The following is a 24,105-nucleotide window of genomic DNA, read 5'->3' as shown; positions in this document are numbered from 1 at the left end:
GCCACTGATCCAGGCCGGGAAGGTCCTGAGGCTGAACGAGCCCCTCGGGAGTTGGTTCTGGGGTGACGGCACGGTCGGTGTCTGGAGCGACCGGGGGAGGAGGTGCCGGCCATTCAGGTTCTTCGGGTCGGGGGATGGCACGGGCAGCCATGGACCGGGTGGTTACGCACGCCCAATCCGGGATGCCCAACATCCCTAGGTGCTCTCTCCTCTCTACGGCGGCCCACGGGGAACTCTCAAGATCATTTCCCAGGAGACAGTCTACGGGGGCATCATCTCGGACCGTCACTTCCAACATGCCGGAGACTCCTCCCCACTCGAAGGGGACGCAAGCCATCCGACATAGACTCTCCGAATTGTCGGCTGAACGGACCGGGCAGAGGACGTTCGGCAGAATCTGTTCTGGGGTCACCAGGTGACATCGGACGGCCGTTACACTGGCCCCGGTGTCACGTAGGGCTTCGGCCCGGCGTCCATTAATGTTCACCCATTGACTGTACTTCCGGGTGTTGGCGGGTAGGGGGACCCGCGGGACCATGTCTCTTCCCCCTAGGCACGCTAGCACCATGGCGGCTGGTTCCCATTCCTGGCGTTCTTGCTCACATTCCTCATGTTCTTCGTAGGTTTGTTCTTCCCCCAGGGCGGCGGCAGCCATCTGGCGGGGTCTCGGAGTCTGGCTCTGTGGACAATTCGGGTCGTTGGCGTAGTGGCCGACTCGCTGGCATCGGTGACACGTGACATTGGCTCTGTATCCCGGCCGCGCCGGGGTGTTGCCCCGGTTGGCCGGGGGTGGGGTGCTGGTAGCGGGAGCGGCCGGGGCGTTGTCTCTCCCTCGTCCCTGGCCCCCTCCTCCTCCTCGGGGACGGTGCTGACCGTGGTTGTTCCGGTTCTGTTCATGGGGCCCAGTTCGGCCCACTCGGGTAATTTCCCACCGGTCAGCCTCGGCGGCAAGCTGTCGTGGATCAGTTAATTTACTGTCGAGGAGGTGCTGCCTGAGCTCGACGAAGCAGTTGTTCGATAGATGCTCCCATACCATGAGATTGAAGAGTTGCTCGTAAGTCGTTACGTTGCTTCCCTTGATCCACCCCTCGAAGGCCCGGCTGAAATAGTTCACGTATTCCACCCAAGTTGTGCCCGGGATCCGAGTGCAGTTTCGGAACCTCTGGCGGTACATTTCGGGTGTGAGCCCATAGCGGGTGAGGAGGGTAGCTTTCATGTGGTCATAGGAGGTCATCAGATGGTCTGGGAGCTGTAGCAGGGCATCGCGGCCCTCATTGACGAACCTCCCCCATAGACCGGCTCCCCAGTCGCTTCGATCGATCCGGTGGGAGGTCATAGCGATCTCGTAGGCCTTGAACCATTGCTGTATGTCGTCCTCTCGGAAATATTCTCGAACGACATCCTTGGGGATGTGTACCTTCCTTTCTGTCACCCCCGGGGGGCGCGGTTGCTCGGGCACTCCTAATTCTTTGTTCTGCTTGCGTAAGTCTATCTCAGCTAGTTTGCGTTCGTGTTCGTACGCCAGTCTCTTCTCCTCAAGCTCTCTTTGTCTCTGTTTCTCTTCCCGTTCTTCTCGGAGCCGCAGATGTTCCAGATTTAGTTTTTGTTCGGCTAATTTGAGTTCGCCATCCATTTTGAGCCGGGCCATCTCTAGCTCATGTAGTCGGTTTCTTTCTCGTTCTTGGATCTCATCTTGCGAGAGACCCGTTCTTCGCTCCTCGGGAGCCGTGGTGTCTTTCTCTGCTGTTGCGAGATTTTGGTCCGGGGGTCTGACGGCCCCGGTTTCTGCCCATGACTCAATGGCGTGCTTGAAATCGTCTTTAGTATTCAGACCGGTGGTAGCGATACCTAGTTCAATGCAGAATTGTTTCAACTCACGATGGCTGTATTCTTCCAATTTCTCAATCTGGAATTTTTCGGTGGATCCGCTTTCTTTGGTTGACATTGTGGTTTTGTCGTGGGGTGAGCTACTCTCTGTACGATTACGCGTTGATTCGGATCCCGTCGCTGGCCACCAATGTTAGACGGACCGGGAGGGTCGGCCGAGGATAAGGGGAGAGGTCTCCGGGGAGATCCGTCTCCAGCAATCGTACAGACCAATAACTTCCCCCCCACTGACGTACACCACACAAGGATAAGGTTCAACGTTACTTTATAAGCAATTCTTTAAGTACGGTGAGGTGGTACAAGGAGGTCTGGACTCCGGGGTCCCCTCTATTCTAGTCTCTTGGTTGGGTAAGGGGGTAGCGGGACAGTCTCGTTACCACTCTGGGGGATGTGGTTGTAGATGAATTAGCTCACAATCCTCGAGCTCGGCGTTCTAGATGATCGGGCCGCGGCGGAGCCAGCAGGTCCCGGGATGGTTGAAGGTAGTGACGGTCCGCGGCGGAGCCAGCAGGTCCCGATGAAGATGGGTGCAGAGAGCCGCGGCAGCGCCAGCAGGCAGGTCGGTAGTTCGCAAGGCAGGGCTACGGCAGCGCCAGTAGTCCATCAAGGATGAGTTCTTCACTGCGTCTCTCGACTCCAGGATACAACTGCCTTCCTGCTCTGGAGCTGCGCCAGTTATAGGCCTGGCGCCCTTTGATGTCCGGACCCTCGCACTGGGAGGTCGGGAGGTCCGGGATGAGGGAGTCCAGACACCCAGCAGGGGGGTGGAGCCAGCGCCTGGGGGAGCTGGGGGCGATCGGCACCTGGCGGGGGAGAGCCATCGACACCTCTTTCTCCCATTGACCTGCCAAGTAGTCCGCTCACCTCCTGGGTGGATGGTGGTGCCGGGATGTCGGGGCCTGGCCAGGCCCAGGGTTAGGGTTGATCGGAGGCCACGCGGCCTCGTGGTGCCGTGTCCAAGATGGCGCCCAGGCCGGGCGAGAGGGCCGGTAGGGAATCGGGCCCACGATGTGGAGATGTTCAGGGGCAGGGGCCCTATAGGAGACGGGAAACGGGTTGTTGTTGCGTGTAACGCCTGAGGAGCGGGGCTCGGGCCTGGTCGTGCGGGGAGGGAGCAAACCTTACACGTGGCCTGTCCAACACACAACGTTCTGAAAGTTCTGCTTTTTTGACCATAGCAATAATTTCCTTCAAAGTTCCATCACCTTCAACCCATAACTTGTTTTGAATGGTTTTAGTTTTGGTATACATGACAATTTGATCACGAATAAAGTCATCGTGGAGTTGAGCAAATTTGCACTTAATAGCTAATTTTCTAAGTGCTGAAACGTAGTCCTCTACTGATTCGGATTTTTCTTGTTTACGTTGGAAAAAGGAATGTCTGGTGACAGCAATGCAAACGCACGGAGAAAAATAATCATCAATATCTAATAATGCTGAATTGAAAACGTCAACGTCACCACTAGATCTATCAGTTTTATCCAATTGATTGTAGATTCTTAATCCTTCTGGACCAAGACCTAACAATAAAATCCTTTTTTTTCTTTCAGGAGTGAAAGATCCACTTACATCTTCCAGGTTTGCAACATAGTTCAAAAAATATTCCTTCCAATCTAACCAAGCAACAGGAGGATCACCTGGAACAATTAAAAACTCCCTTGGAGCATTTAAGTTTAAACCATGTACAGGATTATCACTAGATGTAGTAGCACTGTTAGAGTCAGGCATACTGAATGAGGTAAGGTAATAATATAAGTAAAAATATATATATGTATATGTCTTTGTTCAAATAAAAGACAATTTAATTGTAGGCAGCACCTTAAATGAAGTGCCTTAGTTGGTGAAGGTCAATGTCCTCTTGAGACTGTGGCAGGAATTCCCTGAAGTCGTCTCTGTTACAGCGGTTGATCAAACGGAAAGATTCTCGGCGCTGTTGGCGCTGTTAGAAACATAAACAGAATCGCTTCCTTCTTTCTTTTCTTTTAAATACAAGGAAAGATCTTACTGCAATGTAGAGGACATCTCTGGAAAAACACGAAGAAATTTCTTTTTTTTTTAAAAACGAAGTTTTTTTTTTTTTTTTGTTGAAATTGTGGAAATGCGCTTGAAGTCACCAATGAAGCAGGAACACACAAATCTTCATTAATTCAGTTGTTTCCCTCGTCGCCAAATTTGTAGTGAATCACTAGGAAGCAGATTAGGATAATTCTTCTTTTATTCACAACTCAAGTAGTACATATAAAAAAGGTGCTGCCAGCTTGAAGGAGAACCCTGTAATGGCTTGCACTCTGAATACATTCTCTATGACATAAATACATTCTAAAATTGACATGGAATAGTTCTAAAGAAACATTAAAGGAGCCACCTAACTATCTAATGAAATATGATGTAAACATCACTACAGCGCCCCACTTTCGCTCGCGGTTTCCGGTCTGGTTACATTGTGGTCAATGCGGGCCGTGGACACAAAAGAAGGACGAGGAGGCGCCGCTGTCACCATGGACGGGAGGCGGGGCGGGGGCTGTCCGACGGCGAGGAACGGAGAGAAACACGGAATAAAATGAGAAAAATCCCGAACCGGGTCTGTGTTCACGTCTATTTCATAAAATAGAGTACGAATTATTATCTTGAAATTCAGATTGAATTTATTTTTAATTAATAATAAAGGGTATTATTCCATGGTTATTACATTTGTGGCACGGTAAGTGGTATATATTTCACATTGTTGCTGTTTGTGTCCGGTAGGAGCCCCCCGCCCCTCGATGGCGCTGTATCATTGCACATTCCAAGATGGCGGCCGCTCTTGACACGCCCACCGCTGCCTCCCCGGGGGGCGGGTCCCTCGTCTGTTTTCTTTAGTAGTAATTGATTAACCGCAGGGGGAGGGCTGGGGAGTGCTGGGGCGGGGAGGGCGTCTGTCCTGCCCTGTGTGCGCCGAGCCGAGGGTTCGAGGGACAGACAGACGGACGAGATGGAGCCGAGCATCGACCAGCAGCGGCTGCCGGGGGTCCGGGAAGGTGAGACCCCCCGTGAGCCATGTACCCCACGCTTTGTACTGCAGCCTCACTCTGCCCCCTTCCCCCCCAGCCTAGAGGGGAGGGGTCTTTAATGTCTGTGGTGCACCCCCTATAACTAGCCTTGGACCCTCCTCAACATGCCCCAGACCTCTTCACTCACCCTTAACCTGCTGGGGGCAGGTAATGGAAGAGCCCCCCCCCGATGACTTCTTGCAGCCACGCAGGGTAAGAGGCGCCCTTGTCTACACTGTCCTCTTGGCGCCTTCCATCCTACAGCAGCGCCTGCCGGTGTCAGGCCAACCACAGACCCCGTGTGCAACCGACCACCCTTCCCTCCTCCACCTCTACTTGTGCACCCTCCACCCAGCCTCACTCCACCAACCCTGGTGGCTCCAGGGGTCAAAAGGTGCACACCCCATGTTCAACCAACCACTCCTCCACCATCACCTCTGCTTGTGCACCCTCTCCTCCCAGCCTCACTCCACCACACCTGATGGCATCACCCTTCCCTCCTCCACCATCACCTCTGCTTGTGCACCCTCTCCTCCCAGCCTCACTCCACCACACCTGATGGCATCACCCTTCCCTCCTCCACCATCACCTCTGCTTGTGCACCCTCTCCTCCCAGCCTCACTCCACCACACCTGATGGCACCACCCTACCCTCCTCCTCCTCCACCTCTACCTGTGCACCCTCCACCTCACCCTGCCACATCTGGTGTCACCACCCTTCTCTCCTCCACCATCCCTCTACTTGTGCACCCTCCTCCCAGCCTCACTCCACCACTCCTGATGACTCCAGGGGTCAAGTAAGCTGCACACCCCATGTCCAACCAATCACCCTTCCCTCCTCTACTTGTGCACCCTCCACCCAGCCTCACCCTGCCACACCTGGTGACTCCTGGGGTCAAGCAAGTTGACAGCCCATGTCCAACCAACCAGTCCTCCACCATCACCTCTACTTCTGTGCCAGCTACAGCCCCATGTCCAACTGACCACCCTTTCCTCCTCCACCATTCCCTCTACTTGTGCACCCTCTCCTTCCAACCTCACCCCACCACACCTGATGGCTGTTGCAGTCAAGCAAGCTGCGCACCCCTTGTCGACCACCACACCCTCCCCCTTCACTGCTGCATCTACCTGGGTCTCTCGGTGTAAGAGAAGAGGGATGCCATGGTCTACCCTAGCCTCCTCTCCACCCTGGCTTCATTGCACCTGTCAGCCAAGGAAGTCTACTGACGCCTTGGCCTTTCCTCCTATCGGACCTTTTGCAATAAAGAGAAGAATGGACCTTCCATGGTCCACCCTTGCACCTGTCCTCCTCCCCTCCCAGACCCACTGCATCTGATGGGGCTCTGGGGGCCAGGAAGGCTGAAGACACCATGTAGGGCCTCCTAATGCCTCAGATTTCCTGGTACAGTCCCATTGTTCAGAGGCCTGCTCCTGTGTCTCTAAACTTTTCACAACTTTATTTATGCAGTTTAATATAGTGCCAGCCAGACCCAAAATGATATCCGAGTGCCCTACACAGAACCGTCTCTACCATGCGAGTAGCGTAGAAAAGGACAGCTGCATGATTTAGGATATGCAAGATTTAGGGCATACACAAATCTTTTCTACGGGAACATCGGTTTAAAGCAAAAACTTCCACATAATCAAATTCCAGCTGAAAATAAGGCACTGTAGATATGAGGTTCTGTACTGACTTACAAACTGAGAGCCAGAGGTGATAGCCGTCTGGTTGAACTTCAGGATGGAAGGAGCCACAGCATGGCTGTCTCAAAGCAACCATTATGGCCATCTCTAATGCCCAAACTCCGTTGCTACAAGGCACATACCCCAGGGTGGCAGGACTCTGGCTCCTGCAGGCTGTAGTTAGTTAGCAGATTGTGCCCAAACGTCTACAGCAAACTGTGTGTTGCACACAGGCAGGACCCACCTCAACAATTAGAATATGCCCAGGCATCGCAAGATCACCTGGGTTTAAAACTGTAACATTCATAAGAGTGTTAAAGGTCCAGTCACGTGCTGTTTGTATGTACTTTCTTCAGATATGGTTAAACCCATAAAAATAAACGGAATATTTACCAAAAAATACAATTGTAACCTGTGTGGTAACAACCCTCGTTGTTACTCGCTGTTGTACTGTTTTGTTTTAAATCAAAATGTACATAATGGTTGCCAAATTTTAGTCTTACTCGTAAGTTTTGCTTTTCTTGTTTTTTTGTTTTTGCAGAACCCCTGTGTGTTGTGGTCTCTGTTTGGGTTTCTCTCGGTCTTTTTATCTTCCTCTGTACGTTTGATGTGTGCTCGCCCAGTTTGTGGCACCATGCAAAAGCCAAGTTAATAGCTGTGTTGAAGCTTGACATGAGAGATGTGTCCCACAACAAAGCATCTCTGTTCATGTTGTTCTTTCTCTTTTTTTCCTCGCCCCTTCTTATTTCTGGATGCTTTTCAAAGGCATATAAAAAAACTCAGTTGTTTGTGCAGATAAGTTATATTTTTATTTCAGACCTGGTAACAGAGGGAGCACCCTCATGGTTAAAGGTTGTTCCTGCTTTTGTCTGAGGGTTATTTCAGTCTGGGGACTTGTGTGGCATTTGTTCAAAGTGTGATCCTTACTATGGGACGCAGACTAGAATTTGTGTCTAAACTATCTTTGTCAGCTCTTTTGCATAATAAGACCGCCTCTAAATCCTCCTATGTGATTGTTGCGAGCATTGTAATAGTTGCTCACTTAGTTTCCTAATTTCTAATCTTCCTTGCTAACCTAATTATTATCCTTACTTTTAAACTGGTCGTTTCTCTATGTATATGATTTTAAAAAAGATCTCCAAGTGGGGCTGAAATACCTGCAAGATGTACATGGTTAAAAACACAAGCACGCATAAAGTTTATTTGGGAGTGGAAAACCATAGTGAAAAATTGAAAGATTGCCTTCAGGTAAAATCGTGAAGGGATATTTGTGGACTTTTTGTCTCAAGAGGGTGGGCACTGTACTTAAGAAGGTCAGGTAAACCATTGTTTGCTGCTCCGCTGCGGGTCGAGGAAGGGGAACATCTTAAGGGTTGACTAATGTTGCATCGTATTTAATGGGGTTGCCCTGTTCATTTTTATCATTGATTTTGAAGACGATCAAATTATGTTTTGGTTAATAATATCCATTCCATGGTTCGGAGGGGGTTAGATTGTCCATTGTTTTGAGTTCAGTGCATTTTTTTTCACTATTTTTGTTTTTAATGCCATATATTTCACTGACTTGGGCTGATGTACCAGTGATTTATTACTGTAAAATCACTGTGGCAATTCCAAGTGTGGACTTGGACTCTTTGTATTAGGTTTGGGTTAGTAGTACAGGGTGCACTAGCGCCTTGCTATAGAGTGGGCTGTCCTGACTTTGGTTTGTTAGTTATGTTGGTCACAATTGTTTAGTTTTAATGACATATCTATGATGTTGTAGCACATTCTCTGGCTGGCGCCCTTAGCAGTGGAATAGGGAAGAGTATCAGTTGATTGTGTCACGTTTGGTGTATAATTGTGTGAAATTAGTAGATATTAGAATAACTCAGTTGATCGAATGTTTATGCTTTGGTTTAGAAGTGGTTGAGTAGTTTAGTGTGAGGGTAAAGTGCTTTTTATGTTGGTAGAATACTGTAGGTGTGGGTATGATGTGTGCTGAAGGACTCGTGCTTCCCCATCATTGGGTGGTCTGTTTCAACCTTGGATGCTAAAGGAGTTTAGATGCGCTCACGAGGTAGTGCACTATGGTATCCCTTATTCTTAATTTTGTTATAAATGCGGGTGCTTACAAGAGGGGAGGGAAACACCCCACTCCTCCCTGCGTAATCAAAAGATTAGGCACAATACAATGTCTACAACAGATTGAAGCACTCCACTTATCATAGCTCAAAATAGCATAATATTTGCAAAGTTCTCAGAACAACAATCATCCAAAGGCTAAGCCGATAGGTTCTCAATAACCTCGGCGAAACGCGTTGGTATGGGATTGGAATTGGAAAAGAATTAAAGAAGAAAATCTTCAAGAGCCTTTGGATGATTTTTGTTCTGAGAACTTTGCAAATATTATGCTATTTTGAGCTATGATAAGTGGAGTGCTTCAATCTGTTGTAGACATTGTATTGGGTGGTCTGTTGTCCATTGTATAGCCGGAGCAAGGTGTTCTCTATCTGCCCCTCACAGTTCCAACGAGCGAGTATGACATAGTGTTTTGCACAAGAACTGGTGGTGTGTGCTTATGCTACATTTAACAGAGTGTTTCTGTATATTACTTTGTTTGGTGACAACGTTGTTGCTTTGGCAGTGTTTGTATGAAGTCATTGTATTGGTATGCTGTATATGGGGGGAAGGGTGTAGGAAAGTGGGATCTGCTTCGTGTGGTTACCCCCACATTTTGCTTGATGTCTCACCGTTTTTGACTAGTCAGGCTGGGGTCCTGATAAGCAGGATCACAGCCAATCTGCTTTCTCCCTTAAATTGACAGTCATGTACTTTGGTACACTCCAGATTGGATACTGGGGTACCATTATCAATCCCTAGTATATGGTACACCATGTACCCAGGGCACCGGTACCCCAGAGCCCCCCCATAGGCTGAAGGATGTATTATGCCACCCATGAGAGGACCTACAAAATGTAACTCTAGGTCTGCTACTGCAGCCTGTGTAAGATGGTGCTAGTAACACTTGCATTAGATATAGGTTTACTATATCTAATAGTCACTACACTTCAAACCTATAAGTCACCCCTATAGCAGGCCTTAATAATCCTGAAGGCAGGGTGCGTGGTTTTATGTGAGAGGGTGCTGCTGTATGAGCAGAGCCTCTCTATTTTGACGTGGACCTCCTGCTTGGTGTACAGTGTTCTTCGAGGTCTACGGTGTAGTAAAGGATGCCCTAGACCTCATTCTTGGTGTAGAGGGTTCTTTGAGGTCTGAGGTCCAGTAAATAATGACATGGGCCTCCTGCTTCGTGTAGAGGGTTCTTCGAGGTCTACTGTCGAGTAAATAATGACATGGAGCTCCTGCTTGGTGTACAGCGTTCTTCGAGGTCTACTGTCGAGTAAATAATGACATGGACCTCCTGCTTGGTGTACAGCGTTCTTCGAGGTCGAAGGTCCAGTAAATAATGACATGGAGCTCCTGCTTGGTGTACAGCGTTCTTCGAGGTCGAAGGTCCAGTAAATAATGACATGGACCTCCTGCTTGGTGTACAGCGTTCTTCGAGGTCTACTGTCGAGTAAATAATGACATGGACCTCCTGCTTGGTGTACAGCGTTTCTTCGTGATCTAAGGTCCAGTAAATAATGACATGGACCTCCTGTTTGGTGTACAGCGTTTTTCGAGGTCTACTGTCGAGTAAATAGTGACATGGACCTCATGCTTGGTGCACAGCGTTCTTTGAGGTCTAAGATCCAGTAAATAATGACATGGAGCTCCTGCTTGGTGTACAGCGTTTCTTCGTGATCTAAGGTCCAGTAAATAATGACATGGACCTCCTGTTTGGTGTACAGCGTTTTTCGAGGTCTACTGTCGAGTAAATAGTGACATGGACCTCATGCTTGGTGCACAGCGTTCTTCGAGGTCTAAGATCCAGTAAATAATGACATGGACCTCCTGCTTGGTGTACAGCGTTCTTCGAGGTCTACTGTCGAGTAAATAATGACATGGACCTCCTGCTTGGTGTACAGCGTTCTTCGAGGTCGAAGGTCCAGTAAATAATGACATGGAGCTCCTGCTTGGTGTACAGCGTTCTTCGAGGTCGAAGGTCCAGTAAATAATGACATGGAGCTCCTGCTTGGTGTACAGCGTTCTTCGAGGTCGAAGGTCCAGTAAATAATGACATGGACCTCCTGCTTGGTGTACAGCGTTCTTCGAGGTCTACTGTCGAGTAAATAATGACATGGACCTCCTGCTTGGTGTACAGCGTTCTTCGAGGTCGAAGGTCCAGTAAATAATGACATGGACCTCCTGCTTGGTGTACAGCGTTCTTCGAGGTCTAAGATCCAGTAAATAATGACATGGAGCTCCTGCTTGGTGTACAGCGTTCTTCGAGGTCGAAGGTCCAGTAAATAATGACATGGAGCTCCTGCTTGGTGTACAGCGTTCTTCGAGGTCGAAGGTCCAGTAAATAATGACATGGACCTCCTGCTTGGTGTACAGCGTTCTTCGAGGTCGAAGGTCCAGTAAATAATGACATGGAGCTCCTGCTTGGTGTACAGCGTTCTTCGAGGTCGAAGGTCCAGTAAATAATGACATGGACCTCCTGCTTGGTGTACAGCGTTCTTCGAGGTCTAAGATCCAGTAAATAATGACATGGAGCTCCTGCTTGGTGTACAGCGTTCTTCGAGGTCGAAGGTCCAGTAAATAATGACATGGAGCTCCTGCTTGGTGTACAGCGTTCTTCGAGGAAGGTCCAGTAAATAATGACATGGACCTCCTGCTTGGTGTACAGCGTTCTTCGAGGTCTACTGTCGAGTAAATAATGACATGGACCTCCTGCTTGGTGTACAGCGTTCTTCGAGGTCTAAGATCCAGTAAATAATGACATGGAGCTCCTGCTTGGTGTACAGCGTTCTTCGAGGTCGAAGGTCCAGTAAATAATGACATGGAGCTCCTGCTTGGTGTACAGCGTTCTTCGAGGTCTACTGTCGAGTAAATAATGACATGGACCTCCTGCTTGGTGTACAGCGTTCTTCGAGGTCGAAGGTCCAGTAAATAATGACATGGAGCTCCTGCTTGGTGTACAGCGTTCTTCGAGGTCGACGGTCCAGTAAATAATGACATGGACCTCCTGCTTGGTGTACAGCGTTCTTCGAGGTCTACTGTCGAGTAAATAATGACATGGACCTCCTGCTTGGTGTACAGCGTTCTTCGAGGTCGAAGGTCCAGTAAATAATGACATGGAGCTCCTGCTTGGTGTACAGCGTTCTTCGAGGTCGAAGGTCCAGTAAATAATGACATGGACCTCCTGCTTGGTGTACAGCGTTCTTCGAGGTCTACTGTCGAGTAAATAATGACATGGACCTCCTGCTTGGTGTACAGCGTTCTTCGAGGTCGAAGGTCCAGTAAATAATGACATGGAGCTCCTGCTTGGTGTACAGCGTTCTTCGAGGTCGAAGGTCCAGTAAATAATGACATGGAGCTCCTGCTTGGTGTACAGCGTTCTTCGAGGTCGAAGGTCCAGTAAATAATGACATGGAGCTCCTGCTTGGTGTACAGCGTTCTTCGAGGTCGAAGGTCCAGTAAATAATGACATGGACCTCGTGCTTGGTGTACAGCGTTCTTTGAGGTCTAAGGTCCAGTAAATAATTACATGGGTCTCGTGCTTGGTGTACAGCGTTCGAGGTCTACTGTCGAGTAAATAATGACATGGACCTCCTGCTTGGTGTACAGCGTTCGAGGTCTACTGTCGAGTAAATAATGACATGGACCTCTTGCTTGGTGTAGATGTTTCTTCGAGGTCTAAGGGCCAGTAAATAATGACATGGACCTCATGCATGGTGTACTGCGTTCTTCGAGGTCTTGGTTCAAGTGTGTAATGACGCGGACCTCATTCTTGCTGTATAGGGTTCTTTAAGGTCTAAGGTCCAGGTAACTCACTGGTTGCTCATGAGGTCAGGCCAATCCTTTCAGCTCATGTCATTGAAAGATAGTTAAGTAGTCCATGTAACAAGCATGGTCCCTGTTCACAGAGGGCCAGGAACCCATAGAAATTCCAAATATCTCCTCATTTCTGCCAGTCTTGGTCTTAACCTCCAAGGCATAGCGAAAGAGCAGTCCAAGCCCACGGTGGAGGGTTAGTTGGGCAGTACAACAAGCTCAGGAAGCGCAACATCACACACAACAATATAAATGTCAAGGCAGTGTGTATTCCTTGTAAAAGGACAAACTTTTATTACTGCCAAGTAAATGTGATCAGAAACTGTGGGGCATTTATGTTAAGAATGGTAAAAAAGTTGTTGTATACCGCTATGGAAAGCCCACCTAAAGCAGTGGGTGCTGTTTACAAAGTAGTCTTTCGTCCCCTTATCCCCAAGGATTTAGTTCCCAAGTATATTTTAGGGCTGATGTAATCACTGGAAATCTAGATTTAAATGGGCGTTTGTCGTGCATTGTTCAATGATTCAGAGAAAACGATGGGTCTGCAATGCAGATTACCACTAGCAGGTAAAGAGTTTATGCAAGAGCTGACTGACAGGGACAGAATAAAGTATGAAGGATGCTGTGATTGAGTGATCAGGGCTGACCCCAGCCTGGTACTAGCTGAATGGCGAAAGATTTCTGCATGGCATTTGGAAGTACGTGAAAAACAATAAGGCTATCGCCTTTTGAGGAGGTCTTCCGTCTGCTGGCAGATATGGAACCTTTTAGTTTTTACCTGGTACCTACTGTTTTATTTGATGAATTCACTGATCCTTGCAGCACAAACTGATCAGCGGAAAGCAACCCATGGAGTCAGAAGCTCAGGTCGAGGTGTCTGATGGGGAAAATCCACGGTGAGAAGTGCCTCCCACCATGACCCCTCTACAACAAACTTAAATCCCAGTTAGCTCATGGAGGCTCAGATCATTTACAAAGAGATTCACATTGCTTTTGCTTCTACCCTCAGACTTCTGTCATCCCTGTTACTTTCGCTCGCACTCGCTTCTCTCACGCTCTTATTCTTGACACCCATCCACACTCTTCGTTATCCTCTTGTTAATTTCCAAATTACAAGTTAAACAGGTGAGTTTGCATACTATCGTCTGTTCCTCATTGTTGAAGTCTAGCGCTTGGAAGAGTGATCTTGGCTATGAGCACCAGGCACCTGTGCTTCATTAGAATTGAATGTCATTCTCTGCTCATGACCTAATGGTGTCCTCCACAAGTAGCATGAAGGGAACTCCAGGCGAGAGCCTTGGGCACAACAGAGGGTGAGTAGCTCTTGCACCCACCCTGCAAGTGGTACAGGCTCGCTCACCGAACACCCTGCAGAGAACTAAATATCCAGGGGGCAGACTTCAGAACAAAATAACACCTCCTGCTGCTCCAAAGGAGGAGTGAGCGGAAGGGTCTGTGATGTCATCGCTGTCGTCCGTGGTGATGGAGCGTTAGAAGACACGTCATCCATGACCGGTCTTCCTACTGTGTCCCTTCAATGCTTGGTTGCAGTACATTGTGTCCTTGCCATGGTCTAGTAGTTTGTTTTATACAAATGCACAGATGCTGAAATGGGGCACTGCCCTTATCAATGGTAGGATGCCCTCACATCTCGTGGTGATGTCACCTCTACCACTCTCCCTGCTCTTCTGTCACAACAATGATGCTGCTCCCTCAGTTACAAAAACAACAATTGATGGACAGAATGCAGAACAATGTCATACATTCACCCCAGTACAGAGATCTGGGCCTAAATCCATCAGTTGGAACAGGGGCCAGTGGGTACCATAAGGCACACGCCGTCCCGCAACCTGTCGTGGTGCTGAGCCTCCTCATTGGCTGGCTAATATGAAGGAGTGTAGAGAATCAGACTTTTAACTTTGTGTCTGCCAGTCCATGCCAATGGCACCCGATTCAAGTGTTCCGGCATGTCTTCGTGTGCTGGTGCCCAGGACTGAGGCGCACAGAGAACCCGTGCACCTGTGTAAATGTGATCAGTATTTTAAATTAGCTTGTGTATTGAGCCGCTTCTACCTAGCTGTGCCTGTTCTGTGTGTACGAAGCTTGCTCTGCTGCTGCTGTGGTACACCGGTGTGTCTTTTACACTCCTGTAATCCATAGCCCTGTTTGAAATGCTTGTGCTAGTGCTATATGTGTATACTAGTGCCGCTTGAGCATCTGTTGTTCCAGCTGTGTGAGGGAAGCTTGCACGACTGCTGCCTTTGCTGTTCTTGGTGAATATTATGCACGTCACCTTTTGTGCAAGAGAAGCTTGCACTGCTCAACATTGGTGTCCGTGTTGTGCTACTGTTGCTTACACTATGTCTGGACTTTGTGTTTGAGATGCATGCTCTGCTGATGACTGCACTATACCTTGAGCATGTCTTCCATAGGGCCTGTGCATGAGCGAAGCGTGCACTGCTACAGCGTTTACATACGTGTGTGTGTAGCTTCTGTTGCTCTTGCTGTCCCTGTGCTTTGTGTGTAAGGGAAGCACTGTTGGTTCCTTTTCTGTACCTGGTGTGTGTGTGTATCTTTCTATGTACTGTCCAGCCCATGCTACATATGTTCGGTGTAAATAGGCAAGTTTGCCCTCTAAGGAACATTGAAGGTTGGGGCAATCAATACTTTATTGAGGGAAATGGTTCTTCAATGGCCATAGGTTAATACTGCCTCTGTAACCAGATCTGGCTCCGCATACTACACTTTCGAAGCAGGGCGGTTCAGGCAGAAAGTGTGTGTAATCCAGTCCCATTGGACTCCATCAGGCGCACAGCATCTTCGCCCGATGTTGGAAAACTAAAGCTCAAAGGACTCTCATCCATTATCTGAACTGATAAAGGATAACCCTATATCTCCAGACACAACTATGTCCATATTAAAATGGTCTGAGTGGGTATCGTATTTTTTTAGTCCTGATGAAGACCTCTGGATCCTGTGAATGTGTTACTGAAGGTTGAAACGCATCAAGACTCCGCGGGTGAGGCACTTGAATCTGAGAGCTATTTTTACAATTATATCAGTGAGACCTCCAATAAGGAATAAACTGAGAATAAATGGTTATTAAGAACTCCTGTGGGGTTCATTCACCGAAACAGCCTAATGGCCAAGTAGGACTTTTAAAATGTGATGAGCCCACACTGTTCCTCACAAAATTCCTTCGGGGAAGAGAAAGCTCTAGCTGTTTTTAAAAATGTATTTTTTTGTTTTGAAGAGTCCAATACTTTTGATGTTTGTATAAACGACACTCGAGATATGTGAAAAACGGTCCTTTTTTTTTTTTTTGCACAGTGTTCAGCAATATTTAACATTTTCAATGCTTTCGGTGCTTTAATAATTTAATATCTAGCTGCATTCGAATCCTTCTAAACAACTACAAGAATCCTTTATTTTTAAAATGTTGCTAGATACAGAGAAAAGTATATGCTGCGTTATGGTCACTATCACTGGATTTGCTGTTTTGTGTTTTTTCTTTAAAATAAAGTGCAAAAAATCCAAATAATTTATGCTGTTGATGTGTAGAGTGAGCGGCCACACCTGGTTTAAGGTTCGCCAGTAATCCATTGCCATTGGGAACCCTTTTCCTCTAGACACTACCTGTTCTGTTAGCCCAGGGCAGACTCCCGGCTTTGTCCACGAGGCATGTGTTCACTCTTATTGGAGTTAAAGAAAGTTCCTCTTTATTTAAAAGCCTATACGTTTGGTTTTGACAAGGTTCGTTTAAGCAGTGATGGAGCATGGTTTTTGTAAATAAAGTCTGCTCAATGTAATTCACCCAAATGCATGCGTATAATAATATGCGCGGAATTTCTAACATATGGAAAGAGGATTTTGTATAGCACGATAGCTACCCTGAGGCGTCGTAGCGCTGACAGAATTGTGAGGTGAGCGGGAGAGGTGAACTGATGGACTAGTCGGGGTGTGAGAAAAGCAGGGTTTTTAGATGTTTACGGAAGAATAGCAAGTTAGGTTCTGCGCGAAGGCGGAGTGGGAGGGAGTTCCAGAGCCTGGAGGCATTGTATGAGCAGGCTCAGCCTCCACACCTCGCCCTTTTAATCTTAGGAACCGTCACTAGGAAGGAGGTCGATGATCTGAGCTGTCTCGAAGGGAGATACAGGGTGACCAGGGGATAATTGATAGGCGGGCCTGTTCTCCAAAAGGCTCGATGGGTGGTACATAAGGACTTAAATTCAATTCTCCGCCTGACTGGCAGCCAGTGTAGACTCCTCACGCCTTCCTTAGCCGAAGTACGACGAGGAATTTGGGGCAGTGTGCGGGCTGCACAGTTCTGTACAATCTGTAGCATATTCAGGGTGGACTGGGGGGCGCCCAAATAAAGGGTATTACCAAAGTCCAGTCTAGAGAGAATACGTCCCTGGATCATTCTCTTCCTGGCTTCAAAGGGCAGTACAGGGAGGATCTTGCGTAAAGGCCTGAGCAAGCCGAAACCAGTTGCTGACAACTTGGTTGCTTGACCATTGAAATTGAGGGCTTTATCGAGCCAGATGCCCAGGCTTTTAATTTTATCTTTGGTCTCAGGGGCTGAGCCCAGTGAGGAGGGCCAGAGAAGCCTAAGCGCTATGGGGGAAGGATTACCTAAGAGCATTAGCTCAGTTTTTTCACTGTTCAATTTGAGATGTGACATGATTATCCAGCTGGAGACCTTTTCCAGGCAGGTTGTAAGATTGTCGGGGTTGGACTCCAGTTGGTTGAGGGACACCACTAGCTGGGTGTCGTCCGCGTAGTGATGATTTTTACTCCAAACGGGCGGACCACCTCAGCTAGTGGTTCCATGTACACATTAAACAGCGTCGGGCTCGGGGACGAGCCCTGGGGGATGCCGCAGATGAGTGGTTTACTCAGGGATGTAGTGTTGCCCTCGAACACTTGGAAGGAGCGGTCGGAAAGGAAAGATTCTAGCCAGGACCTGGCCTTACCCGAGACCCCGATGTTCGCCAGCCGTATTAGCGGCATGCTGTGATTGACAGTGTCGAAGGCGGCACTGATGTCCAGGAGGATTATGAGAATGTACCACACATGAAATGTGCACAAGGCACAAAAGTTTGATTTTCATAATCCAAAATAATGAGAATAATTCTAACTGAATGTTATTCAATCTTTCTAACGGCAGAAAAATAAACGACAAAAGAAAAGCTTTATTTTTTGTGAAAGTATAGTGTAGGTTTTTAGAAATTATTCTCTGTTTTGCTAAAATAATATAGGCCTTAGAATTGTTAGAGGATGTGCTTTTCCGTGCTCATGTCCTTCAGATGTTACAGATGCTTCCTTAGAGTATAGAAATTTAGCCTGTTTCTAAAAAAACTTTTAGAGTTCTTTCCTGTCTAGGCGAGGGTTGTAGATGACATGAATGCAACTATTTCAATGTTTAAATACATTTGTAGCCAGGTTCTTTACTCTTCCTGTCTTGGAGGTTTTACAATATTTAAACAAAGAGTGTGTAGAAAATAGTAGTAAAGTCACTGTCAAAAGACTGTCACGCCATCGTGAATAATCGATAGAGAAGCTGGCTGAAGAGAGAGAATGCAACATATTAACGGAAGAAAGGAAGTAGCGTACTATAAAGATTCCTGTGGGAAAGTGTTTCTCGGCTCCTTCTCAAGATTGGTGACCTGCCCTGCGTTCATGGTGTGCTGAATGCTGTGTTAACTTCTGATTCTCTGGCTGGCTAAACCAGCTAAGGCTAAGACTTTCCAAGAGACTTTTCACATCATCGGCTGGTGATGCTGCTCTTGCTATACCCCAACGTCCGCGGGGTTAGCTTTTCATTCTAATTGCACGCTGTGCATTGGTATCTCGGTACAAAAGGGGGTGGTGATGGACGGAGCATCTGAACCAATCAAACACTCACACCCAGTCAACAGATCTGGGTTTAATCCATCACCGTTCTTTAGCCCACTCTGCCACCCCAGTTCAGACATGGCCATATGCAAATCAGTCTGACCCTGTGCCTCATGGGAACAGTCCAGCCCGAACTGCCAAGCCATGCCTTCCCTGGACCGGATTCAAGCTTCCGAGGACCGGTTTCTGGCATTACAGCCGACTTTTCAGATCATCGGCTGGTGATGCTGCTCTTGCTATACCCCAACGACCGTGGGGTTAGCTTTTTGTACTAATTGCACGCTGTGCATTGGTATCTCATTTCCATAAGTGAACTGCGTTTTGCTGAGGTTTTTCTCTCTCTCACTCCTCTATACCTGAGGTTCTGATGTCTTCATAAATAAACTGTTATGATTTTTGTGAATCTAATGTGTATTTTCATGAACCAAATAATGACTATCTTATTTGTATTTGATCATTCGTATTATGAAATAACAAGACAACTAATAGAAAATAATATCTTTTGGCTTTACTACAGAGCTACTGAGTTATTCGGACATGTTTATAATGACTAATGTTTAGCGCATATCTTCACCGTAGGTCCTCTTGGAGAAATGGCATTCCGTCTTTCATTATTTAGTCCCTTTTAGCTCTACCAAAGATTCATCAGAGGACCTTTGATATTGGTAACTGAGTGATAATGACTTCTGGGCCCGTCATTAGCTACGTTTCCGTTTATTGTATAGTGGTTGGTGTGGATAAGTGAGCGAACAAAAAAACCCTCAACGCTTCCGCTGCATCAGCAGTCACTGTGTCATTCAAGATCATGCGTTCTGAAATCATCACATCTTGTCGTTCATTTTTTTTTTTTGTGGTTGCAGTGGTTTGTGCAAATGTATTGTTTTTTTCTGACACTTACATTTCAAGCGCAGAGAAGCTGAACTTGTCTGACCGCATCCAGTCCCTGTTGGGGGCCGAAGGCGCTGTTCGGATCACCCACTAACCGGCTTCTGGGGAAGGCTGCTAGAAAGGTCCGGCTTTATTGACCTGTTGATGTCTTTTGTGGCGACGTGTGCGTAAGCACTATGATGTATTGTGACTTCTTGCCCCCCCCCCCCTTTTTATTTGGTTACGGTTCAGGGAATGTCCTATCAATATAAGGTTGAGTGTTGGATAGTTACTTAGCGCAGAGCATTTCTGCAGTGACCGATGTAAAAAGTGGACCTTTCGTTGTCATTCGGTGCAACAATACTTTAGTCCAGGTTTAACCTTGGCAGTATGTCCCCTGGTGTGTTTGTTGAACTGCTGTGACCCACAATGCTAGTGTCGGGTGGGCTGCCCTAGTGTAATTCAGTCACCGACCCTGTGCCAGTCACTATGCCCTTTCCTGATCTACGCCCAAAATACCAAAGTCCTATTGTTGCTTCATTTCATGGCCCCGACTGCAAGATTTGTGGCTTCTGAAGCCGCGCTTTGCAATGTGGAATTGTTGCCTGGAATTGTCTTCTGCTGTTTACACGGTTGCAGCCTAATGCTGAAGCCCAGTTCCTGTGGTGTTTAAATGCCAACCTTTTATTACCACTTTTCTAAACCGTTTTTGCTTGTGCCCAGAGTCACTGTTTGCGGGTGCCCGGACTTGCTGTTTGGGGGCACGAGATCCTGGACTCGTTGTTTGGGGGCACGAGATCCCGGACTCACTGTTTGGGGGCACGAGTGCCCAGAGTCAGTCATAAGCCACGGTTTGGGGGCACAAGACCCCAGACTCACAGTTTGGGGATGCGAGTTCCCAGAGCCACTGTTTGCACCACCTTGAAATGCCCTTCTTGTTACACCAAAAGCCATCAACGAGCTCTATGGTGGGGAGGAGACAGAACTGATCCTCTTCAGCCTGACTCCAGGCAAGTGGCTTTCAGTAACTCTTGAAGACCCCAGAGAAGGTGGGCCGAATGGTGGGCAGTGCAGTGATCAAGTTGCACATTCACAGTTGCCCCACTATACTGCCCCGGTGTTTTCTAAAACCCAAAGGAGAACTTGCTTGAGCAAGTATATTTCTTACAATCGCATTTATAACACCAGGTTGGTTCTTCAGTGACTTGTCTGCATCCAGATGGTGTCAACATTTGATTCCAAAGTGACACGTTGGCCCGAGAGGAAGGGCAGGAGATCTTGTTTGTTTTTTTAATCCCGGATATAGTTCTTGGAAATGCAGAGGTTGATGATTAAAAGAGAGCCGCCAGTTAGACTTCCTAGAACCAAACCATAGATGTGGTTCTCTCCCAGTGAAGTCGCTGAATGACTCATGGTTGGCAAGTCTGGACACACTTGTTCCTCAAGGAATCACTGTCCTTTGATGATCAGAGGCGGTGGCAGCAGTGGAACAGGTCCGCTGTTGTAAGAGAAGCTGAGATGAAATCAAATAATATCATTGTCTTTCTCTACTTTTGAATTATTTAACTCTTCATCATACACCTAAACAAAGAGGACATTATTCTTGCACAGCTTGCATCACCCAGTTGGTGCCTTCTCTTGAAAAGTTCTTTGATGGTTTGCCTTCTCTCTAGACTTAGACTTGGTCTTGGTTCCTAAGTGCTTTGTACCACTGTCGTGGCTGTCTGTGTCCATCGGTTTCCTTCATATTCATCGTCTGTGCTCTTTTCAATGTGCTTCTCTGTGGCCCGCAAGGTATCTGGTGGTCTGCAGAGTGAAGCCAAAGACATTGTGAACTTGTGACTGGAGTGGGTAGCTGGTAAGGGTAAAAGCAGACTAGACTGTTAGTTCCTGTTGGTGTAGTGTTTTTTGAAGAGTTGTTAGTTTTTTCCTAAATTATAGCCGTTTGGAGCTGTGCTGAGGGTGAAGTTATGCCTTTCCAGATCCTCGGTTCATAGATGGAGAAGGTATGTTGCCTTGTTAGTTTCATTTTGCACTTCTTCATCCGCGGTCTGGCTGCCGGCGTCGAAGACCTAACTGAGGACGCGTTGTCAGACAGATAGGCAGGTGCGTCAGTCATTGGGTTGGCCCCATTAGACTCCAACCTACCCTTATTCAGAGCTGTTGCGCTGATGTTCCCTCCTCAGGAGAAACTTAACTAAGTCATTCTGTGTTTTTCCTATGGCGTGCACACTGTGTACCTTTCACATTTGTAGCTGGTATGCACTTATAGAAGTGAGTTGACCGTTTTCATTTGAAAACCCAACATTTTAACCAATTTGCTTGTAGTGTTGTTTAATGTGGGCAAAGTTGTCTGAATGTGCGCAAACTGATCCCAGTGATTGGCACAAATTCAGTGTATGGTTTTTATATCTCTGTTTTTGATGACGCATTGTATTCAATTTTCCCTCTGTGCCTTCTGTTTATGATTATGAAGAAGGCACTAGAACTGTGAACTCTGCTCATTACTATTTGACCACTTGGCCTAGGAGGTCTTAGAATGGCACCTGGCTATTTTTGGCTTATCCAGCCATCAACCTTCCTCGGATGCTCATTGTGCCTGGTTGGTACAAAAGGGGGTGGTGATGGATGGAGCATCTGAATCAATCAAACACTCACACCCAGTCAAAGGATCTGGGTTTAATCCATCACCGTTCTTTAGCCCACTCTGCCACCCCAGTTCAGACATGGCCATATGCAAATCAGTCTGACCCTGTGCCTCATTGGAACAATCCAGCCCGAACTGCCAAGCCATGCCTTCCCTGGACCGGAAACAAGCTTCCTAGGACCGGTTTCCGGCATTCCAGCCGTCTTCAGCCCGGCTTGCTTGAATCCAGTGGCAAAGTGAGCAAGGGACTCACGTCTGAGCATACCCTGCCACACTTATGGCGGCCAAAGTGGTACAAATTGTGCTTGGTTGGCGGCAATGCTCGCCCAACCTGATCGAGCATGGGCAATGGTGTAATGAGATGGAACAAAGGTATAATTATTCTCCTGGAGTATAACCTTGTATTTTATCATGCGCACGGGCACTTTGCGAATCACTCTTGATTTGTGAGCCCGGCAGAGCTCGCCGAGATGAGATGAGATTTGGCCCGGCCTTCCTGACAGTTTATATTTCATGAGTCTGAGGCAGGAGTGACAGCTCCTGTCGCTTGATGCATTGATGGGAACAGATGAGTTTGGCATGTCTGTGAAGACGGGTACAAACAACACATCCCAGCCATTACTCACTCACAATCCGCCACTTATCACAGCTTGCCAGAGGCGCTGTAACGCGCCGCTTACAAGGTGAAGCTGGAAAGGTCACCCAAGCAATCTCTTTTCAATTGAGAATTTGCTGCATAAGGCACTTGAGCATCAGAGCTCCTCATCTCTCCACAGGAACAGTGACTCAGAAGCCGTGCTCCTATTTGTGTAACACAAGGTGCTTAAGGTGACAAAGTTAGTAATAGGAAGCCCATAGAGCTGGCTGGGAGATTCTTTCCATCCATGTGTGCAATTTCTTGCAGTGAAATACATATGACCGGTGTGGAGAAAATGCTCCCTAAGACAATAGGGCAAAGATGTAACACTGGACCATGTGTGATATAGTGAGTTCTAGTGTTTGGTGACAGCGATCATTCTGCCATCATGCCATCATGTCACACCCATGCCATGACCTTGGTAGTGTCAGTTTGGCTACAGACAATGTGACCCATTGCCCAATTCAGGTGTAGTCCCCATTCTGTGTTCTTTCATCCCTTATCCTGTTTTTTGCAATATTTTTTTCGTCGCTGTCTGCCCCCCTCCCCTTCTGATCTGCTGCTTATTTTTAGGTCTCGCGACCTATCGATGCGCATCGAGCGGAGCGAGAATTCAAGCGGCGAAAACATCATGAAACCACCAGCTTTTTGCTGGCGTTTTCATGGCGTTTTCTTGCCGTTCATGTGAACCACGTGAGCAACATGCACGCGCATTCACGGCCAGGGCTTCTCCTCCCATAATTATTCATGGCCGGCCGCAGGCCGGCCGTACTTTCACTTTCCCGCTTCTCCTCCCCTAATCATTCATTCCCGGCCCTCACAGCACATCAAAGGGCTTCGCCCAGCGTGCGCTCTGCATTCTCTCCCCAGCCAGCTTCCCCCATCCCTCGCACCCCCTCCTCCTTCAGGCCCCCACCATTTGCTGTTTGCAAACATCGCATGTCTTTTTCTGGTAGGCGATGGCTACCATTTTCTTTTTGTCATTTAGACAACCCATTCGTCCCCCTTTCCTACAACAGCCTCTTTTTACAGCTCTAACGGGTAGAGTAGATAAAACAATGGAGACGTAGAACAAAACGCTTCACACAGAACAGCGTTTGTACACGATTACTGTTGTTACCTCTCAAGTAAATTGTACTCCCTTTTTCGGTCTCCGTAGGCTAAAATGTCATGTCGACCCTAGGAACTGCATATCACGCTCGACCTTAGAAGCGAGCACTTCACTGGTGAATCTTTCAAACTATGGCGCACTTTTTAAAGACTGGACATACGCACAGCTTAATACTGGAATCGCCGTAAAACATGACTAGAATTGACTCAATTTTTGGGACATATATCATATAAACTCGCTCCTTTTTTTTTTTTTATAGGAAACCTGTGTTAAAATCGCTAATTCTATTTTACACAACGTTTTTGCAAGAGGAAATCTTTGCTGGTTACGGCATTTCACATTACAGAAAAATCCCACAGGTGGGTGTGCTGCGTGTAAGACTGTCGTGTATCTTGTGACCAACGAGACGTAGGGGCGAGACATGA

At 47.6% G+C, this 24,105-nt stretch overlaps 1 protein-coding gene across 1 annotated transcript in view; it reads left to right on the top strand.

The window, feature by feature from the left end:
• The first annotated feature begins 4,760 nt into the window (after positions 1–4,760).
• The window catches only part of CCDC50 (coiled-coil domain containing 50), a 72,296-nt gene continuing 52,951 nt past the window's right edge, over positions 4,761–24,105 (top strand). Inside the window, exon 1 of the mRNA XM_078666435.1 lies at positions 4,761–4,904. Coding sequence (XP_078522561.1) covers positions 4,859–4,904 — 46 coding nt within the window. The 5' untranslated portion in view covers positions 4,761–4,858. The remainder of the gene's footprint in view (positions 4,905–24,105) is intronic.

This window comes from Lissotriton helveticus, chromosome 11, assembly GCF_964261635.1.
Source record: "Lissotriton helveticus chromosome 11, aLisHel1.1, whole genome shotgun sequence".
Taxonomy (NCBI): domain Eukaryota; kingdom Metazoa; phylum Chordata; class Amphibia; order Caudata; family Salamandridae; genus Lissotriton; species Lissotriton helveticus.
Note: the sequence above shows the minus strand (reverse complement) of the source record. Positions and strands in the feature narration are given on the sequence as shown.